Source organism: Miniopterus natalensis, chromosome 6 (genome assembly GCF_054644295.1).
Source record: "Miniopterus natalensis isolate mMinNat1 chromosome 6, mMinNat1.hap1, whole genome shotgun sequence".
Classification (NCBI taxonomy): Eukaryota; Metazoa; Chordata; class Mammalia; order Chiroptera; family Miniopteridae; genus Miniopterus; species Miniopterus natalensis.
In genome coordinates this window covers 36,509,670-36,537,118 of record NC_142086.1, presented here as the reverse complement: position 1 = coordinate 36,537,118, position 27,449 = coordinate 36,509,670, and the positions used below count along the sequence as shown (strand labels likewise).

Sequence of the window (27,449 nt, the reverse complement as noted above, 5' to 3'; positions counted from 1 at the left end):
AGAAGAAAGAAGAAAGAAGAAAGAAGAAAGAAGAAAGGAAGAAAGGAAGGAAGAAAGAGAAAGGTAAGAGAGTTAGCTGTGCAGATTTCAGAAAGAAGAGGGAACCCCAGGACAAAAGATCTGTTACTGGAGCTTGGGTGACTTTTTCTGCCTGAGAACCAAGGAAGAGGCCAGAACAGCTGAAGTAGAATATGAGCAGTAATTTTTTTCTTGTCTGTGTTCTTCACTGTTTAAACTTCTGGAGGCATCTGTATTTCCAATACTTAGCTCTGCATCCAGCACAGTGCCTTTGTACATATTGATGCACTCAAATGATATTCTCAGCCATGATGGTTTGCTAGGCCCAGGGCCAGACACCCTGACTGGAAGCACTAAGACCTCTCAGACCCTGACTCCCGTCCTTACCCGAGGCCCAGACGACCTTTCCCGTAGTTCTCTGGTTGATTGCGGGATCTCAGTGGGAGATTCCCTCTGTCATGTCACATGGATCATAGCTATCTTCCAAGCTATCTTTTCTCCATGAACAAATGCCTACAATCTTCTTCACATCCCCAGGGGATCAAAAAGCTAATGTCTCCTGTCACAAACACACTCTAGACTAGATCTCCTCATGCATTCTGAGTATTGTAGAGCTAGGTTTATGTAGTCTGTAATCTAGGCTACATTTTCCGAATCCCATACGCCTACCCCCTGTACGTGGTTGACATCCATATGGCAGCACAGGTTTTGAAGACAAGCAAAGTTAGAACTCTCAGCATCTAGATGTTCTTGGATAAGGTGTTTAATGTGAACTTCTTTCCTCATTGTAAAATAATTCCTACCCAGTAGAGGTAGGAGGATTAAAGGAAGCAATTAAATTAAAGCACTTATTACTGTGCCTGACAAAAGCAGAGCCTCAGTAAATATTCCCTTACTTTCCATGACCATAAGTATCTCTGCAACTAATATCCACCCCTGACCTTTAGTCTCCAGCAATAACCCTTTATTAAACATATTTTCTTTCTGTATTGATTTGTGTTCCTGTCTTGACATATTTTCTTGATCACCAACACTTGCTGACACCTCCCAATATTACCTGAACCACTTAAATTCTTACTTGCAACCAGTTCCTGATTTCTCGTAGCTGCAATTTTCTTAATCTCCAGACAGCTGACCTAGAATGCAGGTGAGTGTCCCAACCTCTACTTGAGGACTCTTTTCTCATCCTGCTAGTCTGGTAGTATTGTTAAATATGATTTCTGTGAATGAAAGATTACTCTGAGATCAAGTGTGAAATCCTCTAAATCAGGACAAAATAAATCACTACGATAAGTTGAGCATGTACTATAGGCTTACAATTATGCTAGGTAATATAAGTCCCTGAAAATAAAAATTCTTGACAATTGGAATTTTATAAAAGAACCAAAATTCAGATGCTAATATTGCTAAAAAATTTCATTTTCAAAGCAATCATTCAAAAATTCCCTTGCTTTCAACTGCTGACCAAAATTACCACCGTTTCTTTAGATCCCATGCAAGTGCTTTCAATCCAACTACCACGGTGCTTCACTCTATCATTTCAGTGAAAATCACTGTCAGTTCTGTTGGCTCGTTGATTCATTTCTCTGAACATAATATTACCACATGCCATGGCTGAAGAAAGTCTGCTATGATATTGGGATTGAAAAGCAGCAATATTGGTACTTCCTCTGTTGATAAGTGAATTTAGCTTTATTTGCATTTGTGAAGGAGTCATTTTTTGTGTATTTAAGTTCATTAGAACACTAAATATCAGGAATGTTTTTTTAATGAAATTTCTTACTTCAATATATCAGATTTGCCCCAAACGTTATAAATAGCTGTACCTTGAATAGGAACATAAAGAATGAATTATCTCAGCACCTTGCCCATTTCTTGTTTTAGAGGCCTAGCATTACCTAATATTTCTTCCATTTCTATATCAGTGGCCCTTTGGTATTTGAGAATGAATATGGCTATATCCTTGAGGCAATTTTTTAGGGAATAAAATGCATATCTTTGCTTTTCAATAAATACCAAATGCATGCAATCTGAAGCTTGCTCAAGAAAAATAGTGTGTCTTATTTTATTTATAATTACTGCATTCTTTTTAAAATAATATATCACATAAATTACAGTCAAAATCCAACCTGTACTATTACAAAAGAGAAGGGACATATTTATGAATCCAGGAAACAAAATTTGACACCCTCGTGTAAACACCAGGAAAGTTGGGTCTTCCGCAGCCATGTCCCCAGCTAACAATGCCGGTCAAAATCCATTTTCCATCACTTTTTCTTCGACAAGATAGAGGTCCACCCGAATCTCCCTACAAGGGAAGATAATGTATGTATGAAGTACATTTGCCATTAATCTTGTCATTAATGTGTCTAATGGATTGTGTTTAAAACTCCCATTCCCACAGGTTTTTGCTTGATTAATTATTATGCAGTTTGGGCAAGTGTCAAGAAATAATGTGAAACTTCTAATGTCATTTTAGAATTATTTTTCTTATAATCAAAATTCTGTATTCATTGCAAGAAATTTGATTGTTTAGGCCAAGAGTAACATTAGAATATTTTTGCACAGGAAACAACTCTCACATACCCCCAGACAAATAATAAACCTCAATAGTAGTAATAATAGTGATAATAGCTAATATTTAATGTGAGCTATGTGCTAAGCACTGTTTGGGGTCATTTAATCTTCACAATAACCTTCTGAGGCATGGTTACCTTGGACGGTTGACCTCTACCGCTGGGCCATGCACCGTCAGTGGTTGGCTCATGGTCCCAAGGGAGAAAGTAGAAGAGACCCTGCTTAGTTAGCCAGGTCCAATGCAGCAACCTTAAAAATCTCTGGCCGGCAACTGTCACAGACAAATCACCCTCACTTGACAGTCCCTTCTGATACCTCAACTCCACAAAGCAAAGGCCGAAACAATTCAAAGTTTAAAATAATTCTTGCAGTATTCATCATTTAAATGATAATATCTAGATTTATATCTTCTCATTTTGGAAGATAAGAAAAGCTATGACGTACTCAGAGGCAAAGATAAAAAAGCATTTTAAATTTGCCCCTGTATCCCATCCCCACAATTCTAAACCTGATTTAGATAAATTCTGACTAGCAGAGTCAGGTTGTTTTTTTAATTGTTGCCACACCAACTCTGCTAAGTCTAATTTAACCTGTAAACCCTGGTGGCTGGGTAGAGCAGACCTATATAATTGACTAGCAGCAGCAAGCTCCGAGAACACGGTAATTTCAGCATTAGAGAAATAAGGGCTCCAATCCCAGGCCAGGTATTTACTGACTAGCTGTGTGACCTTGAGTGATTTATTTACCCTCTCTGTGCCCCAGTTTCCTCTTCTGTAAAATGAGGATAAAAGATTTATTTGAATTAATCTATATAAAGGGCTTAGCACAATGCTTGCCACAAAACAGGAGCTCAGAAGATAGAAATTACTATTATGGTGAGTTTTTATGGCACGGTGGTTGAGGTTGTGGAAAGATGTGGGAACAGCTCCCACTGTCTTTCTCATCCTCTAAATCACTTGTTCACTTCTTGGAAATCTTTTAGATAACTGCATAGATTAGAATCTGAGGCTCAGAGCATTGTCCCCCCAAAAGTGGCCTCCAACTTTACCACTGTCAAGAAGTGACAGAGGCATACCAAATATCCTTTGTCACCTCTCCCACTCCTCTTTTGTTTCTCACAATCTGGTGTCAAAGGAGTAAGTGAATAACACCCTTGTTATTTCAGAAATAAAGTAAATGGTTGCTGCTAAGGAAATCAGTAGCAATCCTAATACTCTGTGTGTGTGTGCACGCGCAGGTGCGTGGCTTTGGTTTTTAATTTTTGGTTCTTAGAAAATTATGGCAGGATGAGAAATACTAACCTCATTCTCTAAGTGTTGGAGGAAACTACATGGGGACTAGAACACTGAGCTTTATAGACCCAGTTATTTAATCACCTTTCCATGATTTTACACCATTGGATTATAGTTAATATCTGAATTAAGTGAAGCACCAGCCCTTGTTATCTCCCAGTGTTGTGTAGACCAAACTTGAAAGCATTTATGGAAAGTATAACATGTTAAGCAAGGGAACAGTAAGATGACTTACTCTGCAGGCATCTCTCTTGCCTGACATGACACCTGCGCAGAGCATCCGAGAAGTGATGATCCCATAGGTGGACACACAGAGGGTTTGGTCAATGAGCTCCACCTCTGCTTGTTGCAAAACGGGGGAGCCTTTATTGTCTGGAAAACATATTGGAGGCACCATCATGGCAATGACTTTACCTATACAGAGTTTTATTAAACAGTTTACTCACATTATCTCCTTCCATGCTCAATAACAATGTTTTAGATAAATTTTATTATGATCCCCACTTTCCTAATGAAGACTTGGAGGCTTAGGAGGTTAAGCCCAATGGCACACAACTAGCAAGTAACAGAGCAGGATTAAACCCAAGGTCTGACTTGCTCACCTGAGCCACTGTGCCACACTCTTCACCATGTCCTCCTGCTTTCAGTAGGACTGTGAGTCAGCAACCGTTATTACCAACACTTACTAGTCAAGTGCAGCAGCATAACTGATATATAGGAGTGTCCTAGGAACCATAAAAACATGACATTTTGGAGATAGCCTTTCTCACTTCCTTTTTAATCTACCTGGTAGCTAAGATGACTCAGACAAATACATGCATACACTCATGCTTGTACAGTAAATATCTCCTGATGAGTTGGTTGAATAGACTCTTTCCTCTTGTGGGATATGATAATGTAGTTAAAGTCCTGAGAGGCTGGAAGTGTTCAAGCAGTTAGCTGACTTCAGTTGAGTCTACTGAAACCTCGGCAGGTCCAAATTGGCAGTGAAGACCATAACTTCAATAACTAAATGAAGGCAATGAGCATCTGAGAAGCTGCCCACAGTGAATCTTTAGAGTATCCTAAACCCTTGGAAATGCCTACAAGGAAATCCGAGATGGTTGGGAGGTCAAGGGAAAGTATTAACACTAACCCTTGGGGAGATGTTCACCAACTTTTGGACTTTTCACTATATGTTTAGAATCAACCATGACTCTTAGACCATGGAAAACTTTGGCAGGGCAGATGTAGGGCTACCCTATCTTACATGCAGGCCTTTGTGCATAATGAAAAAGACATCTCTTCTGGGTGAAGAAAATATAAAAAGCCACTCCTCTCAGTAGAGTAATTCTAGGCTGATGGAACCCCAGGCCTGAATGTGCAGTCTGGGGAGCCAAGGACAGGCTCGACTTCAGCCCTCACTCTCAACACCTTGGCCAGTTGTCCTTGGGCAAGACATTCTTGTGTAATCCTCCAGACAGTTGTCTAAGAGTTGACACAGTAGAGTGTCTGTGTGTGTGTGTGTGTTTAGTCTTTTCTTCTTTATGAAAATGAATCACTTCTTTGGATAAAAGGGAAATCTAAAAATAGGAGGAATTTCTTGCTATTTTACGCTGGAAAACCTAGCAAGCCCCTATGAGTTTGAAAGGCTATCTATTCAACCCTGCCTTGCTCATAGACCCTTATCCCTAACCCTTATGATGTGGGTCCTGCTTTTTTTGGTGGGGGAGGTAAAGGGAAAGCATCATAAAACAGGAATAAAATACCTTCCTCCATTTTACCTCACAGGGTTGTTCAGAGGCTCAAATGAGACCGCGTACAAAAACCCTCTCTAGGAACCCCAAAGCACTACATCAACACAAGTTATAATTATCTGGGGGGGGAAGAGCATGGCCATTCACCCATACACACACCTGCCTCGTGCCTTCGCCCCCAGCCGGTTACCCAGCACTTTTCCCCACTGCGCACTTTCTGGCCAGCGGGAGGGATGCATATTGGCTGAATGAGCTGTTTCAGGGTCTCAGGCCAGGCGACACTGAGCTGTAGCAAGGCAATATCATAGTCGAAGGTCTGGCTGTTATAGTACTCGTGGACCACGATCCTCCTCACTGGGGAGATGAACTTGGCATTCCCCTGCACATGCATCCCGAGGTGAGCGGTCCATGGCGTGGGGTCTGACAGCCTGGTGGGAAAGGAGCGAGGCACGGAGTCAGTGGCTTCATGAACCGTAGCAGTGAAACAAGCACTTCACAGAGAGATGAGGAGAGGGAGGCCTGACTTTCAGTCCCCATCGTAGGCACTGGCTCTGTCCACAGGCATGGCAAGAAGCACAACTTCTCTGAGCCTCCCTTGTCTCCAGACAAAAAACAGAGATAAATTAAGGTGTAGTAAGGGTGGTGAATGACAGCTATGTGCCAGAAAATTCCCTCAGTGACATCCTAAGGAAATGTTGGAAATGTTCTTACCACTGGTATTTCATGAACCACACACAGGTCAAGAATGTTAGTGACTAGAATTAATGTTATATTCTTCCAAGTGATGCTGGCAGTAGAATTTGATGGAAACAGGGCTAGTAAGACAGGGGTCTGGGGGTCCTTTTGCCAAATTCCAATGGTATGAAGACCAGGATAGATTAGAAGTCAAAGTGCTATAAGCAGGAATGTAATGAACTTCTTTTTTGCAAACTACCGGAAGCTTGAAGATCACTGCTCTGACTGCTCAGGCATGGCCATCTCCAGGGGCCACACTCCCTGTTAGTCCTTCCAGAACTCTGTTCCTCACCCTTGTGGCCTCTCACACAGCAATGGAGGGGCTTTTAATCTCCATGTGAGGTCTCCATCCCCACAGGCTCAGTAACCTTACTCTGGTGGGGTGAAGAGGGTGTGGAAGCTTTGGAAGAAAAATAAAGGCAGAACCCAAAGAGTGTGGCCCTTAATTTGCTTAGCTGACATCTCATCGGTGGTACTGGGGACTTGGAAGGGTATTAAGGTTAACATATTACTTGGAGCAGTTTCACAGCATAAAAGACTAATCGTCACATAAAAGCCATTGCAGTCATTAGCAAGAATCCTATAATTTCCAGGCAAAGCAAACACTCTAATTGTATAACTTGGTTGAAATATTCCATCCACTTAAAAAATTTTGAATAAGAAATTAATGATATTTTTTATCTATGATCCAGTAGGTCCCAAATAAGATTATACTTTAAGTGAAGTTATTTTCTAAACTTTCCTTTCACCCTTAGTTGGAAGAGCGCCTGCCCCATAACAATCCCATCAATAAAGACAGAGCCTTTCCAACGCCAATCTTAATGGACCTTTACAAAACCCCCTTCTGTGATTCTGTGACATATATGAGAAATATGTATTTGGTCTTCATACTATTTTTGGCACAGAGCTCCTAAAACCCTTAGAATTTCCTAAGTGATGAGAAAGACAAATGTGTTGTGTTACCTTAATGAGGCAACTTCTGGATCCACGTAAGGTTGGTGGCTGGTTGCTAGGAGAACCAACCACTTGAGTAGAGGATTGAAACTTTCAGTCCTACTCCCTTGACCTCTTGGAAGGGGAGAAGGGCTGGAGGTTGAATCAATTGGCAATGGTCGATTTAATCAAATACTTAATCAAATATATATATACATATATACATGATGAAATCTCCATAAACAGCCAAAAAGACAGGGTTCAGAGAGCTTCCTGATTGGTGAACACGTGGAGATTTGGGGAGAGTGGCACACTCAGAGTGGACATGAAAGCTCTGTGCCTTTTCCTCAGACCTTGCCCCATGAATCTCTTCCATCTAGCTATTCCTGGCTTATGTCATTTTATAATAAATTGGTAATCCAGTAATAAATGTTTTTCTGAGTTGAGTGAGCCACTCTAGAAAATTAATAGAACCCAAGGAGAAAGCGGTTGGAACCTTCCGCCTATAGCTGGTCAGTCAGAAGTAACAGTGCCAACCTGGGCTGCAATTAGCATCTGAAATAGGGGAGAGGCGGTCTTATAGGACTAAGCCCTTAACCCCTGGGAATGACACTCCCTCTCGGTAGGTAGTGTCAGAATTGAGTTGAATTTAGGGCACCGAGATTGTGTCAGATAATTGCTTGGTGGAACCCTCATCACCACATTGGAAACTGGGTGCAGAACTGTTACCCTCCCACTTTAAAACAGGGCCCCCACACCAGCCATCCTCAGACTTGTGTCCACATTCTCCACACACTCCCATAGGTTTGTTCCCTCTGACTTGAAAGGCCCATCCTATTTTCTCAGTTTAGTGAAAGATCATCTATTCTTGATGTTCCTTTGTGTTGTTCTTTTTTTATATATCAATAATTCCTAGAAGAAATGTTTGGCATAAAACTGGTGTCAAAAACACACACACACAAACCCCCCCCCCCCAAACTACCAACGTGATCAAGTGAATGCCACCAACAGGGAGCTCCTTCCCTCAACGTGAAGGCAGATGTATCCTCTGTGGTCAGACTGTGCCCCTTCAAAGTACAGATGGAGATGCCCTACCTGTTTCCATGGAAACAGTGGGCGGCAGAGAGAAGCCACTCCCTGGAGATGACCGAAGCTCCACAGTAGGCAGATCCGATGAAGTGGAGGCTCACTTGCCAGGGCCACCCCCCTTCCAGCGTGTCGGTGCCCCCGATGATGCGGTGGAGGGTGGAGGAACTCCGGCTGCAGCCTTTAGAAGAGGAAGAGTCACGGGATTTAAAGGCAGCGTTGGAAGCAAAATGGAATTAAGGCTAGTTTAGTGCTGAGTTTGTGACTGATTAACCAGGTAAACCATTGAAATCTGCTTATCTAGATAGGGGGCAATGAATAGGTGTTTTTGAAATGAGCAGCCGCAAACCACTCCCTCCAGAAAGCAAGCTGCTACAGAACCTCAGACAATAATGTGAGGGGAGGAGGGGACCTGTTAGTAACAGCTGCACCGACAGGAACAGCCACGTGGGGTTGTTAGGTAAAAAGGAAAAGGTTACTTCCAAATGCAACAGAATTGAGAATGTCCTTGAAGTTGCCCTGGGTTGAGAAAAGCACTTGAGAAAGATTTTGTAAGTCCAAGACTAATGAAAAGTTATTAAAGAAAAACTAGTTATCAGAGCAATTCTTTTCCAGTGTAGACAGTATTGATAGGGATGCAGAGTTAACACGGTGCCACTTAGCCAATTAGAGGTCACACAAATAACAATAACATATGGCAGCTTACAGTTCTCAAACCATAGCTAAAGCAAGAACAAGCACTTAAATTTGATCTAACATAAAGCATAATTAACAAAGTCTTCCGCTGCGTGCCAGTATGCATTTCTTTTCTCATAGGTTTTTTATTTAAGAACTTATCCCTTGATTAGAGTTATTAGAAAGTGAAGTTCTCATTATAAACATCTGGTACATTAATGATTGTTATCAACAAAGAAGATGGGCCCTGCTCAGGTGGCTCAGTTGGTAGGAGCGCCGTCCCATACACAAAACAGTTGCTGGCTCAAGTCCAGGTCCAGGCACCCACAGAGGCAACAATGTTAGATCTCTCCCATCAATGTTTCCCCCTCCTTCTCTCTCTCCCATCAATGTTTCCCCCTCCTTCTCTCTCTCCCATCAATGTTTCCCCCTCCTTCTCTCTCTCCCATCAATGTTTCCCCCTCCTTCTCTCTCTCCCATCAATGTTTCCCCCTCCTTCTCTCTCTCCCATCAATGTTTCCCCCTCCTTCTCTCTCTCCCATCCTTTCTCTCTAAAGTTAATAATAATAATTTTATAAACCCTCAGAGGTGAAGATTAAAAAAAGATGGAATCTATTCTAACATACTTAATTTTGAGGAATGATTTCAGATTCAGTGCACCAATATTCTCTGGGCCTGAGGCAACCTCTACCAGGGGGAGTACACCAATAAGGGGGTGAAAATGAAAAACTGGCTCAGCTGGCATGGCTCAGTGGTTGAGTATTGACCTATGAACCAGGAGGTCACAGTTCGATTTCCAGTCAGGGCACGTGCCTGGGTTGTGGGCTCGATCCCCAATGGGGTTCGTGCAGGAAGCAGCCGATCAATGACTCTCTCTCATCAGTGGTGTTTCTGTCTCTCTCTCCCTCTCCCTTCCTCTCTCTGAAATCAATAAAAACATATTTTTTTAAAAAAGAATGAAAAAACTGAAGAGGGACTAGAAGAAATCAGAAGAAACTTCCTGCTACTCACTGCAGCCTTCTTCATCGCTCCCATCTGGACAATCCACAGTCCCATCACATTTTGCATTTTGTTTCCTAAAGCAAATATCATTGCCACACTTAAACGTCCTGTTGTTGCATGGAATGCCTAAAAATGAATAAAAGAAGACAGTTTTTCTAGCCAAAAACAGATTTGAGTAGATGACACTGAGCTGAACTCTACCAAGGATGGCTTAGGCACAGGCTGGGGATTTGCTGCTCTGGGAAACACGGCAGAGGGAAATGAAGCGACCCCCCAGTGACCTGTCCCTTCACCTCAGCAGAGCCATTGGAAGGCACGCAGGCAGGCAGGCGGGCAGGGGGCAGGGGGGCACACCTGCTGAGAATCAACCTCAGGGCCTTGCCTTTCTTCCACTGCAGGAGAGCTGCAAAGCAGCAGGCCATGTCAGTGGCTTTAGGTCGTGACCTCTCTGCTATTACCTTGTTCTCTGTGAAAATTTTTAGGGAAAATCAGCACCATACTCAGTCCTTTTATACCGTTAAGGGGGGGAAATGGACAGACTGAACTACAGCACATTTGTTCACAGCCCTGGCTGTGTGGGTCTCTGAAGAGGCTAGAAAAAATGTCGTGTCCCATCATGGTTCCTAGCAAGCTCCCTGTATCAGGTCCACAGTGTCCTTTAGTCTGGAGCAGCATTAAAAGCCATAAGGAATGAAAATCTTCCAGTATTCACACACACACACACACACACACACACACACACACACACACACACACACACACACTCCACCCCAGCTAGTGATCAAGTGTCCCATTTAGGCTCGAGAGGATTCCCAGGATAGGGGATTTTCAGTACTAAAACTGAAAAAGTCCTGGGAAAACTGAGACACCTTGATTATCCTAATCCAACAGGGGTGTTTTGATTCTTATTTTTAAAAATTTCATAGGAAGAGCAGCAGAGTGCTGAGGACCAGTCCTCACTTTGAGTGCAGTTCTGCTCGTCCTGGCCGTCCTCGCAGTCCCTGAAGCCGTCGCAGACCAGAGGGCCCGGCTGCCTGGAGGAGCTGGCGTTGCAGGCGGGCTTCAGAGTCACTAGAATGAGAACAGACGGAAGCTTGTGAGCCTGAGACATCGGCCGGACTCTGAGGAGCGGGGCCTCGCCAAAGGTACAAAAGTTTAAGAGGACTTAAGTAAAAGGAAAAGTCTGTTTTCCTCAAAACTGACACACTCACGGAGAAAAGCAAATGTTTAAACTTTGGTGTAATTCATTGTACTTTGAGTTTGTCAGATCTGACTTTTTGCTTTTGCGAAATGTGTTAAACTCTGGCGGGTTGTTTGTTTAATTAGAATTAAATGCATCATCCGATTTTATTTTAAGAAAAAAATCATAAGCTGTTATTTAAATTGAACATATCTACCTTCCTAAACAAAGTGGGAGGGTCCTGAGATTGGGGATTTTGTCTTATTCTTCTCTGTACCTCAAACTTTTGACCAAAATAGTAGGTGCTCATTAAAGGTTTATTGAATGAATTATAAGTGTGAAATCTTAGAGGACAACAGACTTATAGTCTATATGTAAGGACAACTCTCTTTAAAATTATTTTATCCTGAGAGATTCATATCCTGAATTAGGAAATACCAGTGTAAATTAATCACAGTATTTTTTGGAGTGTTTTCAAAAATTGCCTTTTTACCAGCGACAGGCACAGTGTATTAGCAGGCACTCTTAGAAGGTATTATTATTTTTTTTTTTTAGAGTTTTTTCAGAGGTATCTCTTGTGAGGAGCAGGGAGAGGACATTGCTGTCCTACAATAATTCATTAAGTCTCCAAAAGTACTTAGTTGACTACTAGGGAACAGCTCTCAGAATGGCAGGATGAGAAACAATGATTACCAAAAAAACACACAACAGTTCTTATTCTAAAGTAAGAATAATTACTTTTGTTTGAAGCAAGAAATAATAATGTAAAAAACAAAAGCAAACTCAGTTACTATAATTGTCAGTATTTGTCCCCTTTATAAATCGAAGACCCTATAGATTCAAAAGGTCAGTGCATCATAAGTTTAAATAGTTTTATTGTTTTGTCAGTTTTTTTAAGAGTATAGAGTCAAAGGTTACTTTTCATGAATACAATTTTTTCACAATTAGTTATATTAACCGCAATATTTCTCCAAGAATATAAATAAGATAAATAAGATTAAAAAGCTTCACAATCGCAATTATTGGAATTAAACTCTGTATCATCAGAGAAAATTTTACCAATAGTGCCATATAATCCAGTGAACAATTATCCCCATATTGCTTCCAGAAACTGGAAATAGATTCAGAGGGGATGCGCAAAGAGTAATGAAAAACCAACAGAAATTCTCTGCCCAAAATAGGAATATCCAATACCCCAACCCTTAGTCATCACCAATGTGATGTCGATGCAAACGATGCAGGTAAAAAATAATAACACTATTCATGCTCCATAAATGAGCTACTTCACTGCAGATTCTGAGATTCTCTTTAGGTGAAAGAATTGTGCTTTAAAATAGGACTGTTGTAAGAAACAAAATAAATTTAAAAAATGGGATTGTTGTAATTAAGCTTGTGTTTGACTAAGTTATTAGTCACAGGTCCTCACTTCCTGTGGTATAGTATGCACCCCCACCCTTGCCATGACCCCACACTGTGCAGAATAAATCTCCCTGTCCCTTGACATGGCCTTAGCTGCCTGACTTGCTTTAACTGATAGAATATGACACAAGGGATGGTGTGCCAGTTGCAAGCCCGCATCTTAAGAGGAACCATGTGACTTTGCTGTTCCCTCCTTTGCTTCTGGCACTGCCCTGGCTAGCCCCCTAGGTCAATGAGGAAAAGAGCCACAAGGTGTAGGCCTGACCTCAACCTGGGAAGAACTAAACTCAGGAGGACTCACTGCTTGAAGTAGAGCCACATGATGAACTCAGTCACATCCCAGACAACACACAGATTCATGATCTAGAATAAATGACTGTTGTAAACCCTAGAGTTTGGGGGTCATTTGTTATGCAGCAATAGATAACAGCTTCGAAGACCCAGGTATGCACCTGAGGCAACAATGGCCCTGACAAGTTATTTATTCATAAGACAGTCATAGTAAAAGCTTGATTACCCACCACAGAAAAGTTCATCACTTTCATCAAAGCAGTCATTGACGCCATCACACCGCTGGGCCTGGGGGACACACAGGCCGGAGGAGCATCTAAAAGATCCAGCAGGACAGGCTGCAGAAAATAAAAAATAAGAAAACCTTTGTGAGTCCCTAAAAGTCACCAGACCATATTAATAAAGAAATCTGAAGTGTTAAGTGATTAGGGAGTTGACTGTAGCAGTAGTAATTACATAATTTCTCCATCAAGTCTAGGTTATAGGTACTTGGTAATTGAAAAACAAAAACAGCAGAATTTAGGAGAGCAAAGAAAGCAAAGGAATTCACCAAAACTCTGAGTCAGCATTGCAGCCAGGTCACATGTACAGTCAAACTTCTACTCCCTCCATCCTTGACTCAGTTCTCTGATTTTGCCTTTGACTCAAAGAAAGTGAAAGCTGGAGGGTACTTTAGAGAGCCCAGCATTCTTATCTGCAGTCTTCGGACACCCCAGGGGGTTATAAATGGACTCTAGGGTCTGAACCCTCTATGATCAGATGCATTATTCTGAGGAGTCTGTGCCTTTAGTATATTTTCAAGCAATCTCTGTCTCGATATATATGAGTAACCACAGATCTTAGAAATTTGGACCTAGAGAAATTAGTGACTGGCCTCAAAACTCCATACTCCTGCCTCCTCCCCGCCCATCATTTTTTCCCCACTTCAATCAGGCTGCACATTAAAGATTCCATCCCTGGTCTTGAATCACGAATCTTGGCTTATAACTACATGTACTAGAAATAATAAATCCTTCTGCACTGTTATGGTCTGAATATTTATGCCCCTCCTCAAATTCATATGTTAAAATCCTAATGCCCAATGTGATAGTGTTAGGAGGTGGTGCCTTGGGACATGCATGGAATTAGTGATCTTATAAAAGAGGCCCTCCCAGAGCTCTCTAGCCCTTTCCACTGTGAGAGGATACAAGAAGAAGTCTTCGATGTAGAAGAGGGCCCGCACCTGACCGTACTAACACCCTGATTTTGGACTTCAATTATCTAGAGCTATGAAAAATAAACCTCTGTTCCTTACAAGCTGCCCAGTCTGTGGTATTTTGTTGTAGCAGCCTGAATAGACTACAGCACTCTCTTGTGCAGGAGTTGGGGAGAGTGCGTGGTCAGGCCACCACTATCTCAATGGCACACAGTGGAGAGGATGAGTTCCTGGAAAATAAGATGGCTTACTATGTCCCTGTGTCCTTGCTGGACATGCTAATATTCTCATATTCAGAAGTGGACTATTCTAAATCCACAAACAGGTATATTGGGGATTAGCCAAAAAAAGACGTGGTCTGAAGGAGCTTTCTCTCAAGTCTTATCCTCATGGAGTCCCAAGTGGGTAACCTTGGCTTTTCCCCTTTTAACATGTCAAGAATTTCCTGAGCAAGTCAGTATCTACTCCCTCCAGCTCTGATGACTTCCCTCAAACATGGCTTTTTCTATTGACTGTTTCCTGGTCATGTTCCAGCAGTTCTCAATGTGAAGTTTGACATTCTGAGGACTGGCAGCTGAGCTCTCCTTGACCGACCAGTGCTCCCAAAGTGAGTCACAACTGTTGGTCTCAGGTCCACCAAAAGTTGGTGTACATATCATATTTACAAAGAATTATGGCTAGCAAGAACAAATGAAGACATGGGTTTGTTCTATTTTAGGAGTAATGAGAGATGTTATTTTTCAAATATGTTTATAAATCAATAATAAACAATTATTTCTTTATAAATTAAACTATAGCAGCAATAAATATGTAACCTGTGTATTATTTATTATGTATTCAGTTTACATTATATATATTTGTTATATATTTATTTGTAGTATTTATTAGAAAAATTAAAATTTAATAGCAAACTGCAGAAATAAAGCAGTTTTCATTCCTTTAAATTCTCTAAGTTTAGAGCTATAAAGTATTAGCCTCCTTTCACCAGTTTACTAAGGTTTTCTAAGGAGCTGGTCCCAGGCTTACGTTGACTGATGTTGTAGCTGCCGTATTCCACCAAAAGTGGCTTGTCTGAGAGCCTCGAACTGCACTGGAGCTGGATGTGAACAAGGGGGCTGGGCACTCGGAAGATAGTCTGGTGATCCATGTAGGAGCCACAGTACCTGAAGGAACAAAAATCAGAGCACAAGGTCTGAGGGTCTTTCAATTGCATTCCCATTGACAATGAGTTCACTAATGTGTTAATCATACGCACTTCTTATGGTAGAGCTCATAGTTACCCTTTCTAAGCTAAGTGTCTGTGATTAATGTCTGCCCCCTAGGTTTTCCCCTTTGCTAAAGAAAACAAGAGCAGTACTATCAATTGTCTATTACCTACCCCCTTGCTTTCCTCACCAACGCTTATAATCAGAAGAAATAGGGTTTCATTCTCCTAGGCCCCACTTTTTGCTGTAAATCACTGTGTAATATTGCCTGCTTATATCTACAAACCTCTCTATAGAGCAGAGCATGAGCTCAGGTGGAAAATATACAAAGAATCCCAGCAACACTTAAAGCAAAAGAGAACAATATTATTTCAAACTAAATTGAAATCTGATGCACACTTCAGAGCTTATCCTTGGCCAAGTTTCAAAGCAGTAATATCTATCTATAATATTTCTCTGTCTCAATTTTTCTTATTTGTCATCACTTCATAGAAAATGTCTTTCCTGGCCCGGCCGGGCGTCGCTCAGCGATTGAGCGTCGGCCTAGGATCCAGGCGATCGGGGTTCGATTCCCGGTCAGGGCACACGCCTGGGTTGCGGGCTCGATCCCCAGTCAGGGGCATGCAAGAGGCAGCTGATCAATGACTCTCTCTCATCATTGATGTTTCTCTCTCTCTCTCTCCCTCCTTTCCTCCTCTGAAATCAATAAAGATATATATTTTAAAAAAAAGGAAAAAAAAAAATGTCCCTCCTGTTAGTAATTATTATATGAGTACTGTGATCAGTGAAACATGAAGTCTTATTACACAGGAGCTCATCATAAATTAGGCCTCTGCCCTATGTAGGTAAGGCCTTTCCCAGGGTGAAACCTACAAGGTCTCAAAAGGAAACAGGAGACACAAGATTTGAGGGGGGACGTCCTCCATTGGAATCTGTGACTGTAAATCATTCCAGGTCCCCAAAGCACTTGGGGAGCAGGTGTGTTCCAGGACAAAACGGGCATTCATTCAGTGGGAGGAGCATGGAGGTAACCCATGATTTCAACATTTGAAGGAGGAAATATTCATGGGCATTTCATTAAGAATCTGCAACTGGCTGAAGTTCAGGACTTGATGGACTAATAACCAGCTCCTAGGATAAGAGGAAAATGTAACAGCTGCCAAGTGGAAGCCAGTGTCTGAGAGGCACCTGAAAGCCAAGTCAAGGTTTTGAGGCCAGAGCCTACTCTAGTTGGTCATCTTGGGATCAGAATACAAACTTATATGTAGAATCTAAAGAACAAAATAAATGAACAAACAAAACAGAAACAGATTCATAGATACAGACAACGGACTAATGGTTGCCAGAGGGGAGGAATGTTGCGGGGCTGGGTGAAAAAGGTGAAGGGCTTAAGAAGCACAGATTGGCAGTTACACAATAGTCATGGGGATGTGAAGTAGAGCACAGGAAATATAGTCAGTAATATTGTAATAACTGTGTGTGGTGCCAGGTGGGTACTTGAAATATCAGGGAGAGCACTTTGTAAAGTATATGATTGTCTATCCACTATGGTGTATACCTGAAACTATCACAAAATAATATAGAATGTTATCTGTAATTGAAAAATTAATTTTTTTAGAAAAGAATACAAACTATGTTCTAAAAACATGATGATTGTTATCTGTGTCTTATAGTGATTTTACTCATGTTCTCTGTTAACATTTACTAGAGTTTTCTGCCAAAGAAAGACCTCACTCGAATGTTGAGAAGGAGTCAGGAGGAAAGGATCTTTGTATCCATGCTTGGGCTGAAGTTTAGAGAGGAACAGTCGGTAATGAGGCATGTCGGTGGCTAATGGAATAAAAGTTTTAATAAAGTGAAAGGTTGGAGCAATTTAGCAAGATTCAGTTTACATGTACAGGCATGTAACAGATAAGAAAACGGAGATGTAAAGAGGTGAAGCAATTCGTTAAAGTTCAAATGGCAAGTAAGTAGGAGCAGGATTTTGGACACAACTCTGTCTGATATTAAACCCTACCACTTTCTAGCACAACAGCAGCCTTCTCCTCAGGAACTTGAAGGCCTTCCGTGTATTCAGGGTTCATCTACTGCATTCAAACTGCCCTGAGCATACACACCCCCTCCCCAGGCTCTCTCAACTCAAGATCAGTAAGCTTTCTGGTGGCAGAATTACCCTTTCTTCCTCCCCCGTGACAAACCCGACACCCTTAGGCTACCCTCAGCAAGCTGTCAGCAATTAGTTCATTAGAGCATTTCCTTTTTAGATGAAAAGGACTGATAAAGGATAGGGCTGGCATTTTAAATCCCAGAGTTCAGCTAGTATCAAAATAATCTGATAGGACTTTAGCCAGCCCATAGGACAAATTGAAGAGCTGGCCCTTCAGGGGAAGTATTTAGGTCAGAAAGCTTTCCCGGTAATGTCTGGAAGGAGTCTCTGCTCAGACCCTAGCAGCAACACATCTGGGTGAGACCAACCTTACCTCTGTGTAAGGCCTTTCATCAGATTCCACCCATGGAAACTGGGGGTATTAAAGATTGCTACTTGGTGGGGGGGGGGAGTATCTCATTTTCAAAACACAGCTCTACCTTAGGCATACGCCTTACAAAAGCATTCTAAGGATATGTTTTACAGAACTCTAATTAGAATACTAAAATGCAGTATCCTTAAAGCCTTCTATAGTATTTATCCATTTAATGTCATTTCCAAAGCAATCTCGTGAATCATAATATTAGCTAATGTTGGGTTTTTTGGTGTGTAATATGCATTATTTCATTGAATGTTCCCCCCCCCAAACCCACCTGATTAAGTAGGAATTCTTACCTCATTTTACAGATTAAAGAGGTTAAATAATGTGTCTTAATTAATGTAGCTATTAAATGACAGGGCTGAAATTTGAACCCAGGTCTTCTGCTTCTGATATAATAGATCCTTGATTCAAAGATACTCCCAAAGGATTACAAGGCACAGGTTAATGACGGATCCAAGAATGTCTTTAAATCACATAGAATCTATTCCAATGACAACAGGACCAATGACTATTTAGCAAATAATCTAAGAGTCTCAAGGAAATGAAAGGGGGTTGCTCAGGAAAATCCTTGAGAAAGGAAAGGTTTCGCCCCGGCTGGTGTGGCTCAGCTGGTTGGGCATCCTCCGGTGCACCAAAAGGTTGCTTGTTCAGTTCCCAACCAGGGCACATGCCGGGGTTGCAGGTTTGATCCCCTGTAGAGGGAGTGCAGGAGGCAGCCAACAGATGTTTCTCTCTCTAAAAACCAGTAAGAATATTTTTTGTAAATGAAAGAAAGAAAAGGTTTCATTCATGAAATAATGATGGGAAGAGAATTAGCAGGCAAAAACCCTTAGGCTAGCTTCACAAGGATTCTTATCTCAAAGTAAACAGAGAAGCTATCCTTCTGCAAGACAGGGCAACCTCTATTTTTTAATATAAGACCTATTATAACTTTAGGAGCAAATAAACAATAACAACAACTAAAGGACAAACTAAGGGTGAGAATGAGGATCTACTATGTTGGTTTGGGAAGCCCAGGCATCTAGATTTCTCTCAGCCTCTCTCTGATCAACCTCAACCCATGTCCCAACCTCAGAATATAACCAGGCCAATCAGGACTCTCCTACTGCACAGGCTTGACTAATGGTTTCTAAGTTTTATACCACCAGGGCTCCTATTTGTTATTTTCCTCCATGACTCCATGGTTTGAAAGACTTGATCTGATAAACTATTTTTGTAAAGTATAATATGCACATCCATAGCCCAACAGAATAGAACAAGGACTTGGGAGCCTTAAAACATAGATTTTCCCCTGGCTGGGTGGCTCAGTTGGGTGGAGCATCGTCCCCCCACACCAAAAGGCTGCAGGTTCGATTCCTCGTCAGGGCACATCCCTAGGTTGTGGGTTTCATCCTTGGTCGGGGTGCATTCGGGAGACAGCCAGTGAATGTTTCTCTCTCACATCGTTGTTTCTTTCTCTCTCTCTCTCCGTTCCTCACTCTCTAAAAAATCAATCCTTGGGTAAGTATTAAAAACAAACAAACAAATAAACCCAAGGGTTTAATCACTTATAAGCTGAGTGGCCTTGGGCAAGTTATTTAGCTCCTATATTCTTCAGTTTGTTTATCTGTAAATAGTAAAGTGCAAACCCTTTGGGAACAAGAAATCCAAGGCTTTGAACCTCTGAGTAAGGTCTTTCATCAGATTCCTCATATATGGAAACCACTTACATGTGCTCATTAATTTCCCACCATCCGTGGTCACAGCCTTTCACACTCTTCTTGGTTATTGAATAGTTATGGAATTTCAGCGCTATGCCAAGAGTTGATAGGGGCGTCTGTGAAAAACAAGCATAAGTGAGAAAAATTATTCAATTGAAGGACATGTTTCAGGCTAAGATTTTCTTACTCAGAACCCATTCCCTTGGCTTCTTTTAAGGGCATTTTCTTCTGTGTGCCTGTGGCCTGTGGCCTGTGGTGGGGTGGACCACTAACCCTGAGCAAACACAGGAGAAGAGAGCAAGGTCAAGAGGAAAGGGGGCGGCCCAGTGCCAGGGAAACAGCTATGAGACCCCCGTTTGAGTAGCTATGTCACATTAGATCATGTCTAGGCTTCAGCTTCCTCCTATTAAATGAGCTTAATTTTGAAAACACGCACTTATTAATGAGTGAACACATTTTCCTCTTTCGATGACAACAATGACATAGTTTATTTAAAGCACTATTCAGATTTTTTAGATAAAGGAGAAATGAATCAGCATTCTCTTCACAGTTACTGAGTCACCCCTAGGTCTTCTCAAAAGAGACCAGACAAAAAAGGGAGTTGCCTATATAGTACAGTACATATGAGTGTGCATGTGCACACACACACACACACACACAACTGACTTTTTAAAAATCTTTATTTTTGAGAGTATTACAGATGTCCCCCCCTTTCCCCCCACTCCCCTCCTCTACCTGATTCATGGCACTGTATGACATGCATACACATTACGTCTGATATGCCATTATTTTAGTTCTAATTTTAATTAGAACTATTTGAGACTCCTTTGATTTCCAAGGAGTAAAATTTTGGTTCACCCATTTTCAAGTTTTCTAATTCTACCTTAATCAGATAAAAGATTATTTATTGCCTATACTGCTTTTAATTTTTTTTTAATTTATTAAGGGTTGTTGAGATCAAATTTATGAATGCTCCAAGGTCATTTAAAAAAGGGGTAATTTCTGTGTGTGTGTGTGTGTGTTGTATAATATCCTCATTATTTGTATGGTTTAATACCCTTCTTAACCTTTTTTATTGTCTCCCACTATCTCTGTTATGAACCAAGAGAAAGGAATTAAAATCTCTTATTTAAGCATTATTTATTTCTCTTTGTATGTGCTATAGGTTTTGATTTATACGTATTAATGCTATGTCCTTTGGTGTACAAATAATTGTCATAATTATATCTTCACTGTGCACAACCTTCCTTTTCTCAATGAAGGTTGCTGCCCTGATTTCAGCATTGCCTAGCACTAAGGTTGTATTCCCTGCTTTCTTTCTATTTACATTTGCCTAGTATGATATTGCTTATCCACTTATATTCAGCTTTATTAAATCACTTTTTAATTCATTTTGTCTTTCGAAAACAACATATTAATTGCACAGTTAAGTTTGTAGTAAAATTTTGTGATTCAACCCTAGTCTCTTTATTTTTGTTGTTGTATTGAGATATATTGACATAAATATTATATGAGTTTCAGGTGCACAACATAATGATTTGATACTTGTGTATATTGCAAAATGTTCACCACAGTAAGTCTAGTTAACATACATCACCATACAGTTAAAAAAAATTTATTCTGATGAGAACTTTTAAGATCTACTCTCTTAGCAACTTGCAAATATACAAGACAGTATTATTAACTATAGTTAATAATACATCCCTATGAGTTATTTATTTTATAACTGGAAGCTTGTACATTTTCACCACCTCTACTCATTTTGCCCAACTCCCACCTCTAGCAACCACCAACCTCCTCTCTGTATCTGTGATTTCAGTTTTTGTTGTGGTTGCTTTGTTTTTATTTTTTATGGATTTTGGAGAGAGGAATGGAGAGGGAGAGAGAAACGGAAACATCAATGAGAGAGTCATTGATCGGCTGCTTTGTGCATGCCCCCGACTGGGCATCAAGCCCGAAACCCAGGCATGTGCCCTGACTGGGAATCGAACTGGTGAACTCCTGGTTCACAGGTCAACACTCAACAACTGAGCCATGCCGGCTGGGCAGTTTTGTTTTGTTTTTTCAGATTCCACATATAAGTGAGATCATAAGGTATTTGTCCTTCTCTGTCTTTCCTTCTTCCATCCCCTACCCTTCCTTTCATCCTTTCTTCCCCTCACTCTCTCCTCATTGTTCAGTCTTTATAGTCACTTGAGGCTCTCAGATTCTGTGGCTCTGAGGCCTTCAGACGCTGGCAGGAAGCCCAGGTGGGCGTGGCTCAGCGGTTGAGCGTTGACCTGGGATCCAGGCGATCGGAGTTCAATTCCCCGTCAGGGCACATGCCCGGGCTGCAGACTAGGCCAGCCGATCAGTGACTTTCTCATCATTGATGTTTCCATCTCTTTCTCTCTCCCTCTCCTTTCCTCTCTCTGAAATCAATAAAGATTTAAAAAAAAAAAAAAAGACGCTGGCAGTAAGCAAGGGTCCAGTACCTTTATGTTTTAATTATTTTGAAAATGTTTGAAATAATGATAAAAAATAATTTAAGGAAGTAAGCCATCAGGACATTGTCACTAAGTACAGGTTTAGGTATAATAAAACTATACATTTTATAAATATTAATTTAATTTAATAAATATTAGTAAAAATATTTAACTGATTTGCATGAATCATATGCAGCCAGCATGCTCCTGCCTCAGGGCCTTTGCTTCAGCTCTTCCCTTTGCCTGTGACACTCTTATCCTAGTTATCATGCACAAGGTTAGTCCCTTCATGGCTTTCAGATTTGATTTCTGTGCAAATGTCCCCTTGTCAGTGAGGCTTTCCCTGACCATCTTATTTAAGAAAACAAATCCTTGACTTCTACCCTTCATACTAACCACCACCCACTCAGCTATAGAGCCCCCTTCCCCACTTTCATTTCTCCATAGCCCTGTACCCCCATGTAACATACTACATATATTTCAATTGCTCATTTGTTGCCTGTCTCCCCTACTGTATGGTAAACTCCATGAAAGCAGAGCCTTTATGCATGTGTGTCTGATCTTATGGATCCCAGTATCTAGAATACCGCTTGACATGTAGTTGGCATTCAATAATGACATATTGAATGAATGCAAAATATATATTGCATGCTGATTACATCTAATTGCTATGTCACACAATAATGGTTTTATACATATATATTGAAAGAACAAAGGTGACATCTTGCCCTATCTTCCTCCACATGATACTACAGTTGGAGAAAGAAAAATAGTTACAGACTAAGATTTTTTTAAAATTTTTTTAAAAGTAGGAACACCCTGTCTAACCCTAGTGGGAAATGTGCATATTTCATATAAATTTGCATTCTGGTTTACTTATACAACTGAAATATATATTGTCTAATCCAATTTATTATTTCTTTATTATTTCTGTTACAATGCTGATAATGAAGTAATTAAAAATTAATAAATGAACTCCGTTATAATAAAATAATAAATTCTTTGATTTCATAATAATGTCTTTGCATTTTTAATACAAACAAACAAAATAATAAATAGGAAAAAGAAGCCCCAGCCTGCAAAGGATAGTTAATTTGTAGACAGAGGGTTAGAATTGCAAAAACTTTCATGTTCTAGATAATATATTTCAAGACTTTAAATGTTATAAAATTAACTAATACTTTTTTGTAATTAAATTTTAAAATAAAGGTAATTTAATTAAAAAATAAACTGCTACTAAAAATAGGATAACATTCTTTTTTAAGATAGTGGGAAAATTAGGCTACCTGAAATTTCCAGGTACACTTGCATTTCGGAGGATAGTAGCTTGGGTAATATGGGCTGGAAATCTTCCCCTCAAAGCCAGTGATTTCTTTGACCAACACTGTATTTTCACACTCTGGGGGGAAAAAACAACACACCGATAACACACAATGGTTTGTAGCTATGAGATTATGGGAAAACACACTGCATAGATTTCTTTTGCTACAAATGCACAGTTTCTTAATCAACAAGCATATATATATATATATACATATACATGTATATATCTAAACTAGTTTTTTAAAAAAGAAATAGTACCCTATATAGATATAGCTAAACTATTTGTTCAAATTCTATATTTGTTTTCAAATAATGTATTTTGGTTACAGATTTACAGGATGCTATTACTTTCTTAAAAACATAGTTTAAACACATTTTTTAAAGCTTCTGAACTTATTTTGTTCAACAAATTGTATATTTGTTGTTGAAATACACCAAGTTTACATAACATGTTGTTCTGTTTAAATAAGGCAATCTAAATGTGTATTCTTATTGATACGGTAACCCTTCTGCTAGAATGTAAGCTCCCTGAGAGCACTGATTTATGTCTATTTTGTTTAATGCTATTTCCCTAACACCTAGTCATTCCTGGCATATAACAGATGCTCAATAAATATTTGTTGAGTGAATGGGCAATGTATACTATACTATTTCTGAGATAATCACATTTTTAACCTTTGGAGTTAGAGATAATTTTCAACCCAACAATATCTAAAATATCTAGTTCAATTTTGTTCAATAAATCAATTTTACATTTGGTTTTGTAATATTTAAAGCAGAAAAACTATCAAAATAATCCAAAGCCCTAAAATGTAGATGAAACTATAGCTATCACTATCTACTTAAGCCAAATCCTCTTTCCTCTTCATCTTTATCTCCCATTCTGATCCTTTTGGCTTGATCAATGCTCAAAAAAAAAGTTACCAAGACATGACCTGCAAGATCTGATCAGTTGCAACAAATATTACACAGAGACCCAGGTTTCTTTGTGTTTTGCTTTACTTCATTAACTCAAGTCAAAAAGAGAAGAATGAGGTGGGATTCGTTTTGTTCAGTTACCTAGTAAAACTCATTAAATCCTCAAAGTTTTTGCTTCACAGGCACTTTCTAGGAATGCATTCACATGCATCACTGTAAATGAGAAGTCACAGAATGTCTTCTGTGACAGCCTAATGTGCTGGTTACTGAGCTACTTGCCTATCAGCTCCAAACCAGCCCTTCTTTCTTTTGCAGTGCTGGGGCTGGGACTCTGCAAACCACGATCTTTCTTTGCTACCTGGTTTCCTGAGAGGCTCTGCCAATAGGGGGTGCTAGTGGGACACTAGAAGGCCAGAGGAGGAAGAGTCAGACTTCCTGCCCCTTGTTCCTGGGAGCATCACCCCAGCGACACTTCTTCACCCCCGCGGATAACACTTCATTCCTGTACAGAGTTGAATCCTGTTAGCAGTTTTGCCAACATCCATTTTATTGACTCTCCCTCAAAGATACCAGCCTCAACTCTCTGGCACCCTCTCCTTAGAGGTTTGGGCCCCAGGTCCATGAACACTCACCTCTGAACTCAGAGACACCGACGCCAGCTGAGCAGCAACCTTCCTCAGAGTTTCATTCTACAAACCCCTCCTCCAAGCTCTATCCCAGTTGCTTCCTGCACGTATGACAGCCGCGACGCCTTACAGTTTTCTTTTTGCCTTCTGAGTTACCTAATTAACACCTTTATACTGAGGTAACAGTTCTTTACATTAAATTTTCTCTGTTAGAATAACTGATACGATCTCTCTCTTCTGACTGGACCCTGAGTCAGGGTCCCTGACTTACACAACTAGTGTTATAACACAGCCTCGGGAGAGATCCGACAGGAGCGTCAGAACAAATATTTCTAAGGGTGACTTTTTTTTTTTATTGGGGGAGACTGACCTTGTTCTGGAATGACCTCGAAGTATGCCCGGATTCCTGATAGCCTCCGTACCTGAGGAGACTTAAACGTCACCAACATGAGATTATTTGTAGAAACAAATGACATTAATGTTCTTGTGGGTTCACAAATTCTGAAACCAGATAACAGAACAAGAGGACATGAACGGCAGGTTATTGAGGAGGGGGCCTCCGTCCGGCACTAATTCCACACAGTGCTTATTAATCGAACTCCACCAGCCAAGTCTTCTTCAACTAGTGGCCATAGGGCACAGCAGTTGGAGAGGAGCTGACACGGGCACAGAAGACTACCAAAGAATTCCCCTGGATGGCCGTCCTCGAGGGCAAACAAGGTGAAAGGCATTGCAGTGAGGATTAAATGACATAATAACTAAACACGTCTGGAAGGATGAAAAGAAATCAATAATGATGACTGAGGAGTGGGAGCCAGCGACTGTCTTACTGTTCGCTGCATATCTCTATATACTATATGGATTTTTAACATGCACATTCATCCCCAAAAGATAAATACATACATGCATACGGAAAATACTGTTGTATACATATGTAAACACTATTAAAAATAAGATAATTCATGCACATTTTTAGCACAGTAACAAATAATAAATTCTTACTAAAGCCCAACTGTCATTAGGTTAACAAACTACTAAGCACTCCTACTGTAAAAAATTATTAGGATATATATATGTGTGTGTGTCTGTGTGTGTGTGTGATTACATAAGTAAATGAAAAGATTTATGCAAAAATATAAGAGATATTTGTTCTGAGTAATGGGCTTGTGAAATAGTTGGTATTGTTTCCTCTGACCTCACTTGCACAATGAACAGCATGCTCTTTTACAGTAAGGAAAAACATTTAATTGTTTTATTAATGTTATGCAATCATCACAGAATATTTATTCTCACACTTTATTGAAACACTTTACTTCACTATGATGGCAATAAAAGTAAAATGAAAGAAAAAATCTGTTAGATTTCAGAAATATTGGCTGAAGGTCCTGTTACATTGACTTTGATTCTTTTATGCTACAAAAGAAAAATAAATATTGTATCTTATAGGCTAATGTTTCAAAAAAATCCAAGGGGAACCCAGATACTACAAAAGAGTAAAAAAAAAACCCTTTCCACCCGCAAACAGAGTGCCTGCGTAATACCTATACAAGACGGTGCTCCGGATTGGCAAGAGAGAGTCGTAAATGGTGAGGGAGTCGGTGACACAGTTGTCAGCTTCGATCTGGACGGACTCTATCGACAGACGGATCAGATAGCCCACTATGGCCACCAGCTTGAAGTGGCACATGAGCCTCCCGGAGGTCGCAGAAATCTCCAGAGGGTAGCGCAGAGACAGATGATCTGCATACATGTACTGAGAGCAGCCTTTGTCTGTGGAGACAGCACTTTTGTTTTAGGAATGACCTTTTCTAGAAACCTTTACAGAAGAGCAAAGAGCAGAAGAGGTCACCTGGAGGACATCCGCTGTCTTTGTCAGCCTGCAGCCCATTCCCCTCTCTCCTGAGCCTAGCACCTAGATTTTATTTTGAGAAACTATCCCTGCCATGCCTGTATGGTTTGGTTGGGATTAAACTCACCCTCCGGTGCAGAGGTGGGCACACGACCCAGACTGGCCAGAGTCAAAGAAGCTGCGTCAGGCGTGGGCATGTCAGCCAACCTGAGACAATGGGACATAGTCCCAGCACTTCTGTGGGAACTATCAGGAAATATATGTGGGTTTATTTCCCACCAAGTTTACTAAACTGATCAATTATAAGCTTGGATCTGCAGGTGGCCATTTATGCCAACACATTAGAAGAATACACTTGATGAAGCCTCAATAGGGGAAAGCAGAGATGCAGAGTCCTAATGACATTTTACCTTAGAACTTGGCCCAGCCACCCTGAAGCCAGTTCCCCCACCCCAGGTATGTCCCAGTTATATGAGTCAAACAGGTTTCTTTTGTGCTTAAGCCAGCTTGAGTACATTTCTGTCACTTGTAACTGAAAGAGCACTAACAAATACCACCAACTGAAAAGGAAAACGACAGCCCCCAAAGATACTGATTTGGAGGCAGTTGGGGGAGGGGAAAAGAAACCACATGGCATCATTTACCAGATTCTATGGTTGAAGAATAATCTGACCGAAGCCCAGCTGCAGTGAAAAA

At 40.6% G+C, this 27,449-nt stretch overlaps 1 protein-coding gene across 1 annotated transcript in view; it reads right to left on the bottom strand.

The window, feature by feature from the left end:
- Positions 1-2,104: 2,104 nt before the first annotated feature.
- The window catches only part of TMPRSS7 (transmembrane serine protease 7), a 35,779-nt gene continuing 10,434 nt past the window's right edge, over positions 2,105-27,449 (bottom strand). The window contains exons 6-18 of the mRNA XM_087817867.1: positions 27,398-27,436; positions 26,446-26,674; positions 25,275-25,405; positions 23,324-23,436; positions 19,582-19,688; positions 15,166-15,302; positions 13,175-13,282; positions 11,015-11,125; positions 10,064-10,180; positions 8,387-8,558; positions 5,783-6,051; positions 4,123-4,259; positions 2,105-2,326 (exon numbers count right to left, since the gene is read on the bottom strand). Of these exons, the coding sequence (XP_087673993.1) occupies positions 2,156-2,326; positions 4,123-4,259; positions 5,783-6,051; positions 8,387-8,558; positions 10,064-10,180; positions 11,015-11,125; positions 13,175-13,282; positions 15,166-15,302; positions 19,582-19,688; positions 23,324-23,436; positions 25,275-25,405; positions 26,446-26,674; positions 27,398-27,436 (1,841 nt within the window). The 3' untranslated portion in view covers positions 2,105-2,155. The remainder of the gene's footprint in view (positions 2,327-4,122; positions 4,260-5,782; positions 6,052-8,386; positions 8,559-10,063; positions 10,181-11,014; positions 11,126-13,174; positions 13,283-15,165; positions 15,303-19,581; positions 19,689-23,323; positions 23,437-25,274; positions 25,406-26,445; positions 26,675-27,397; positions 27,437-27,449) is intronic.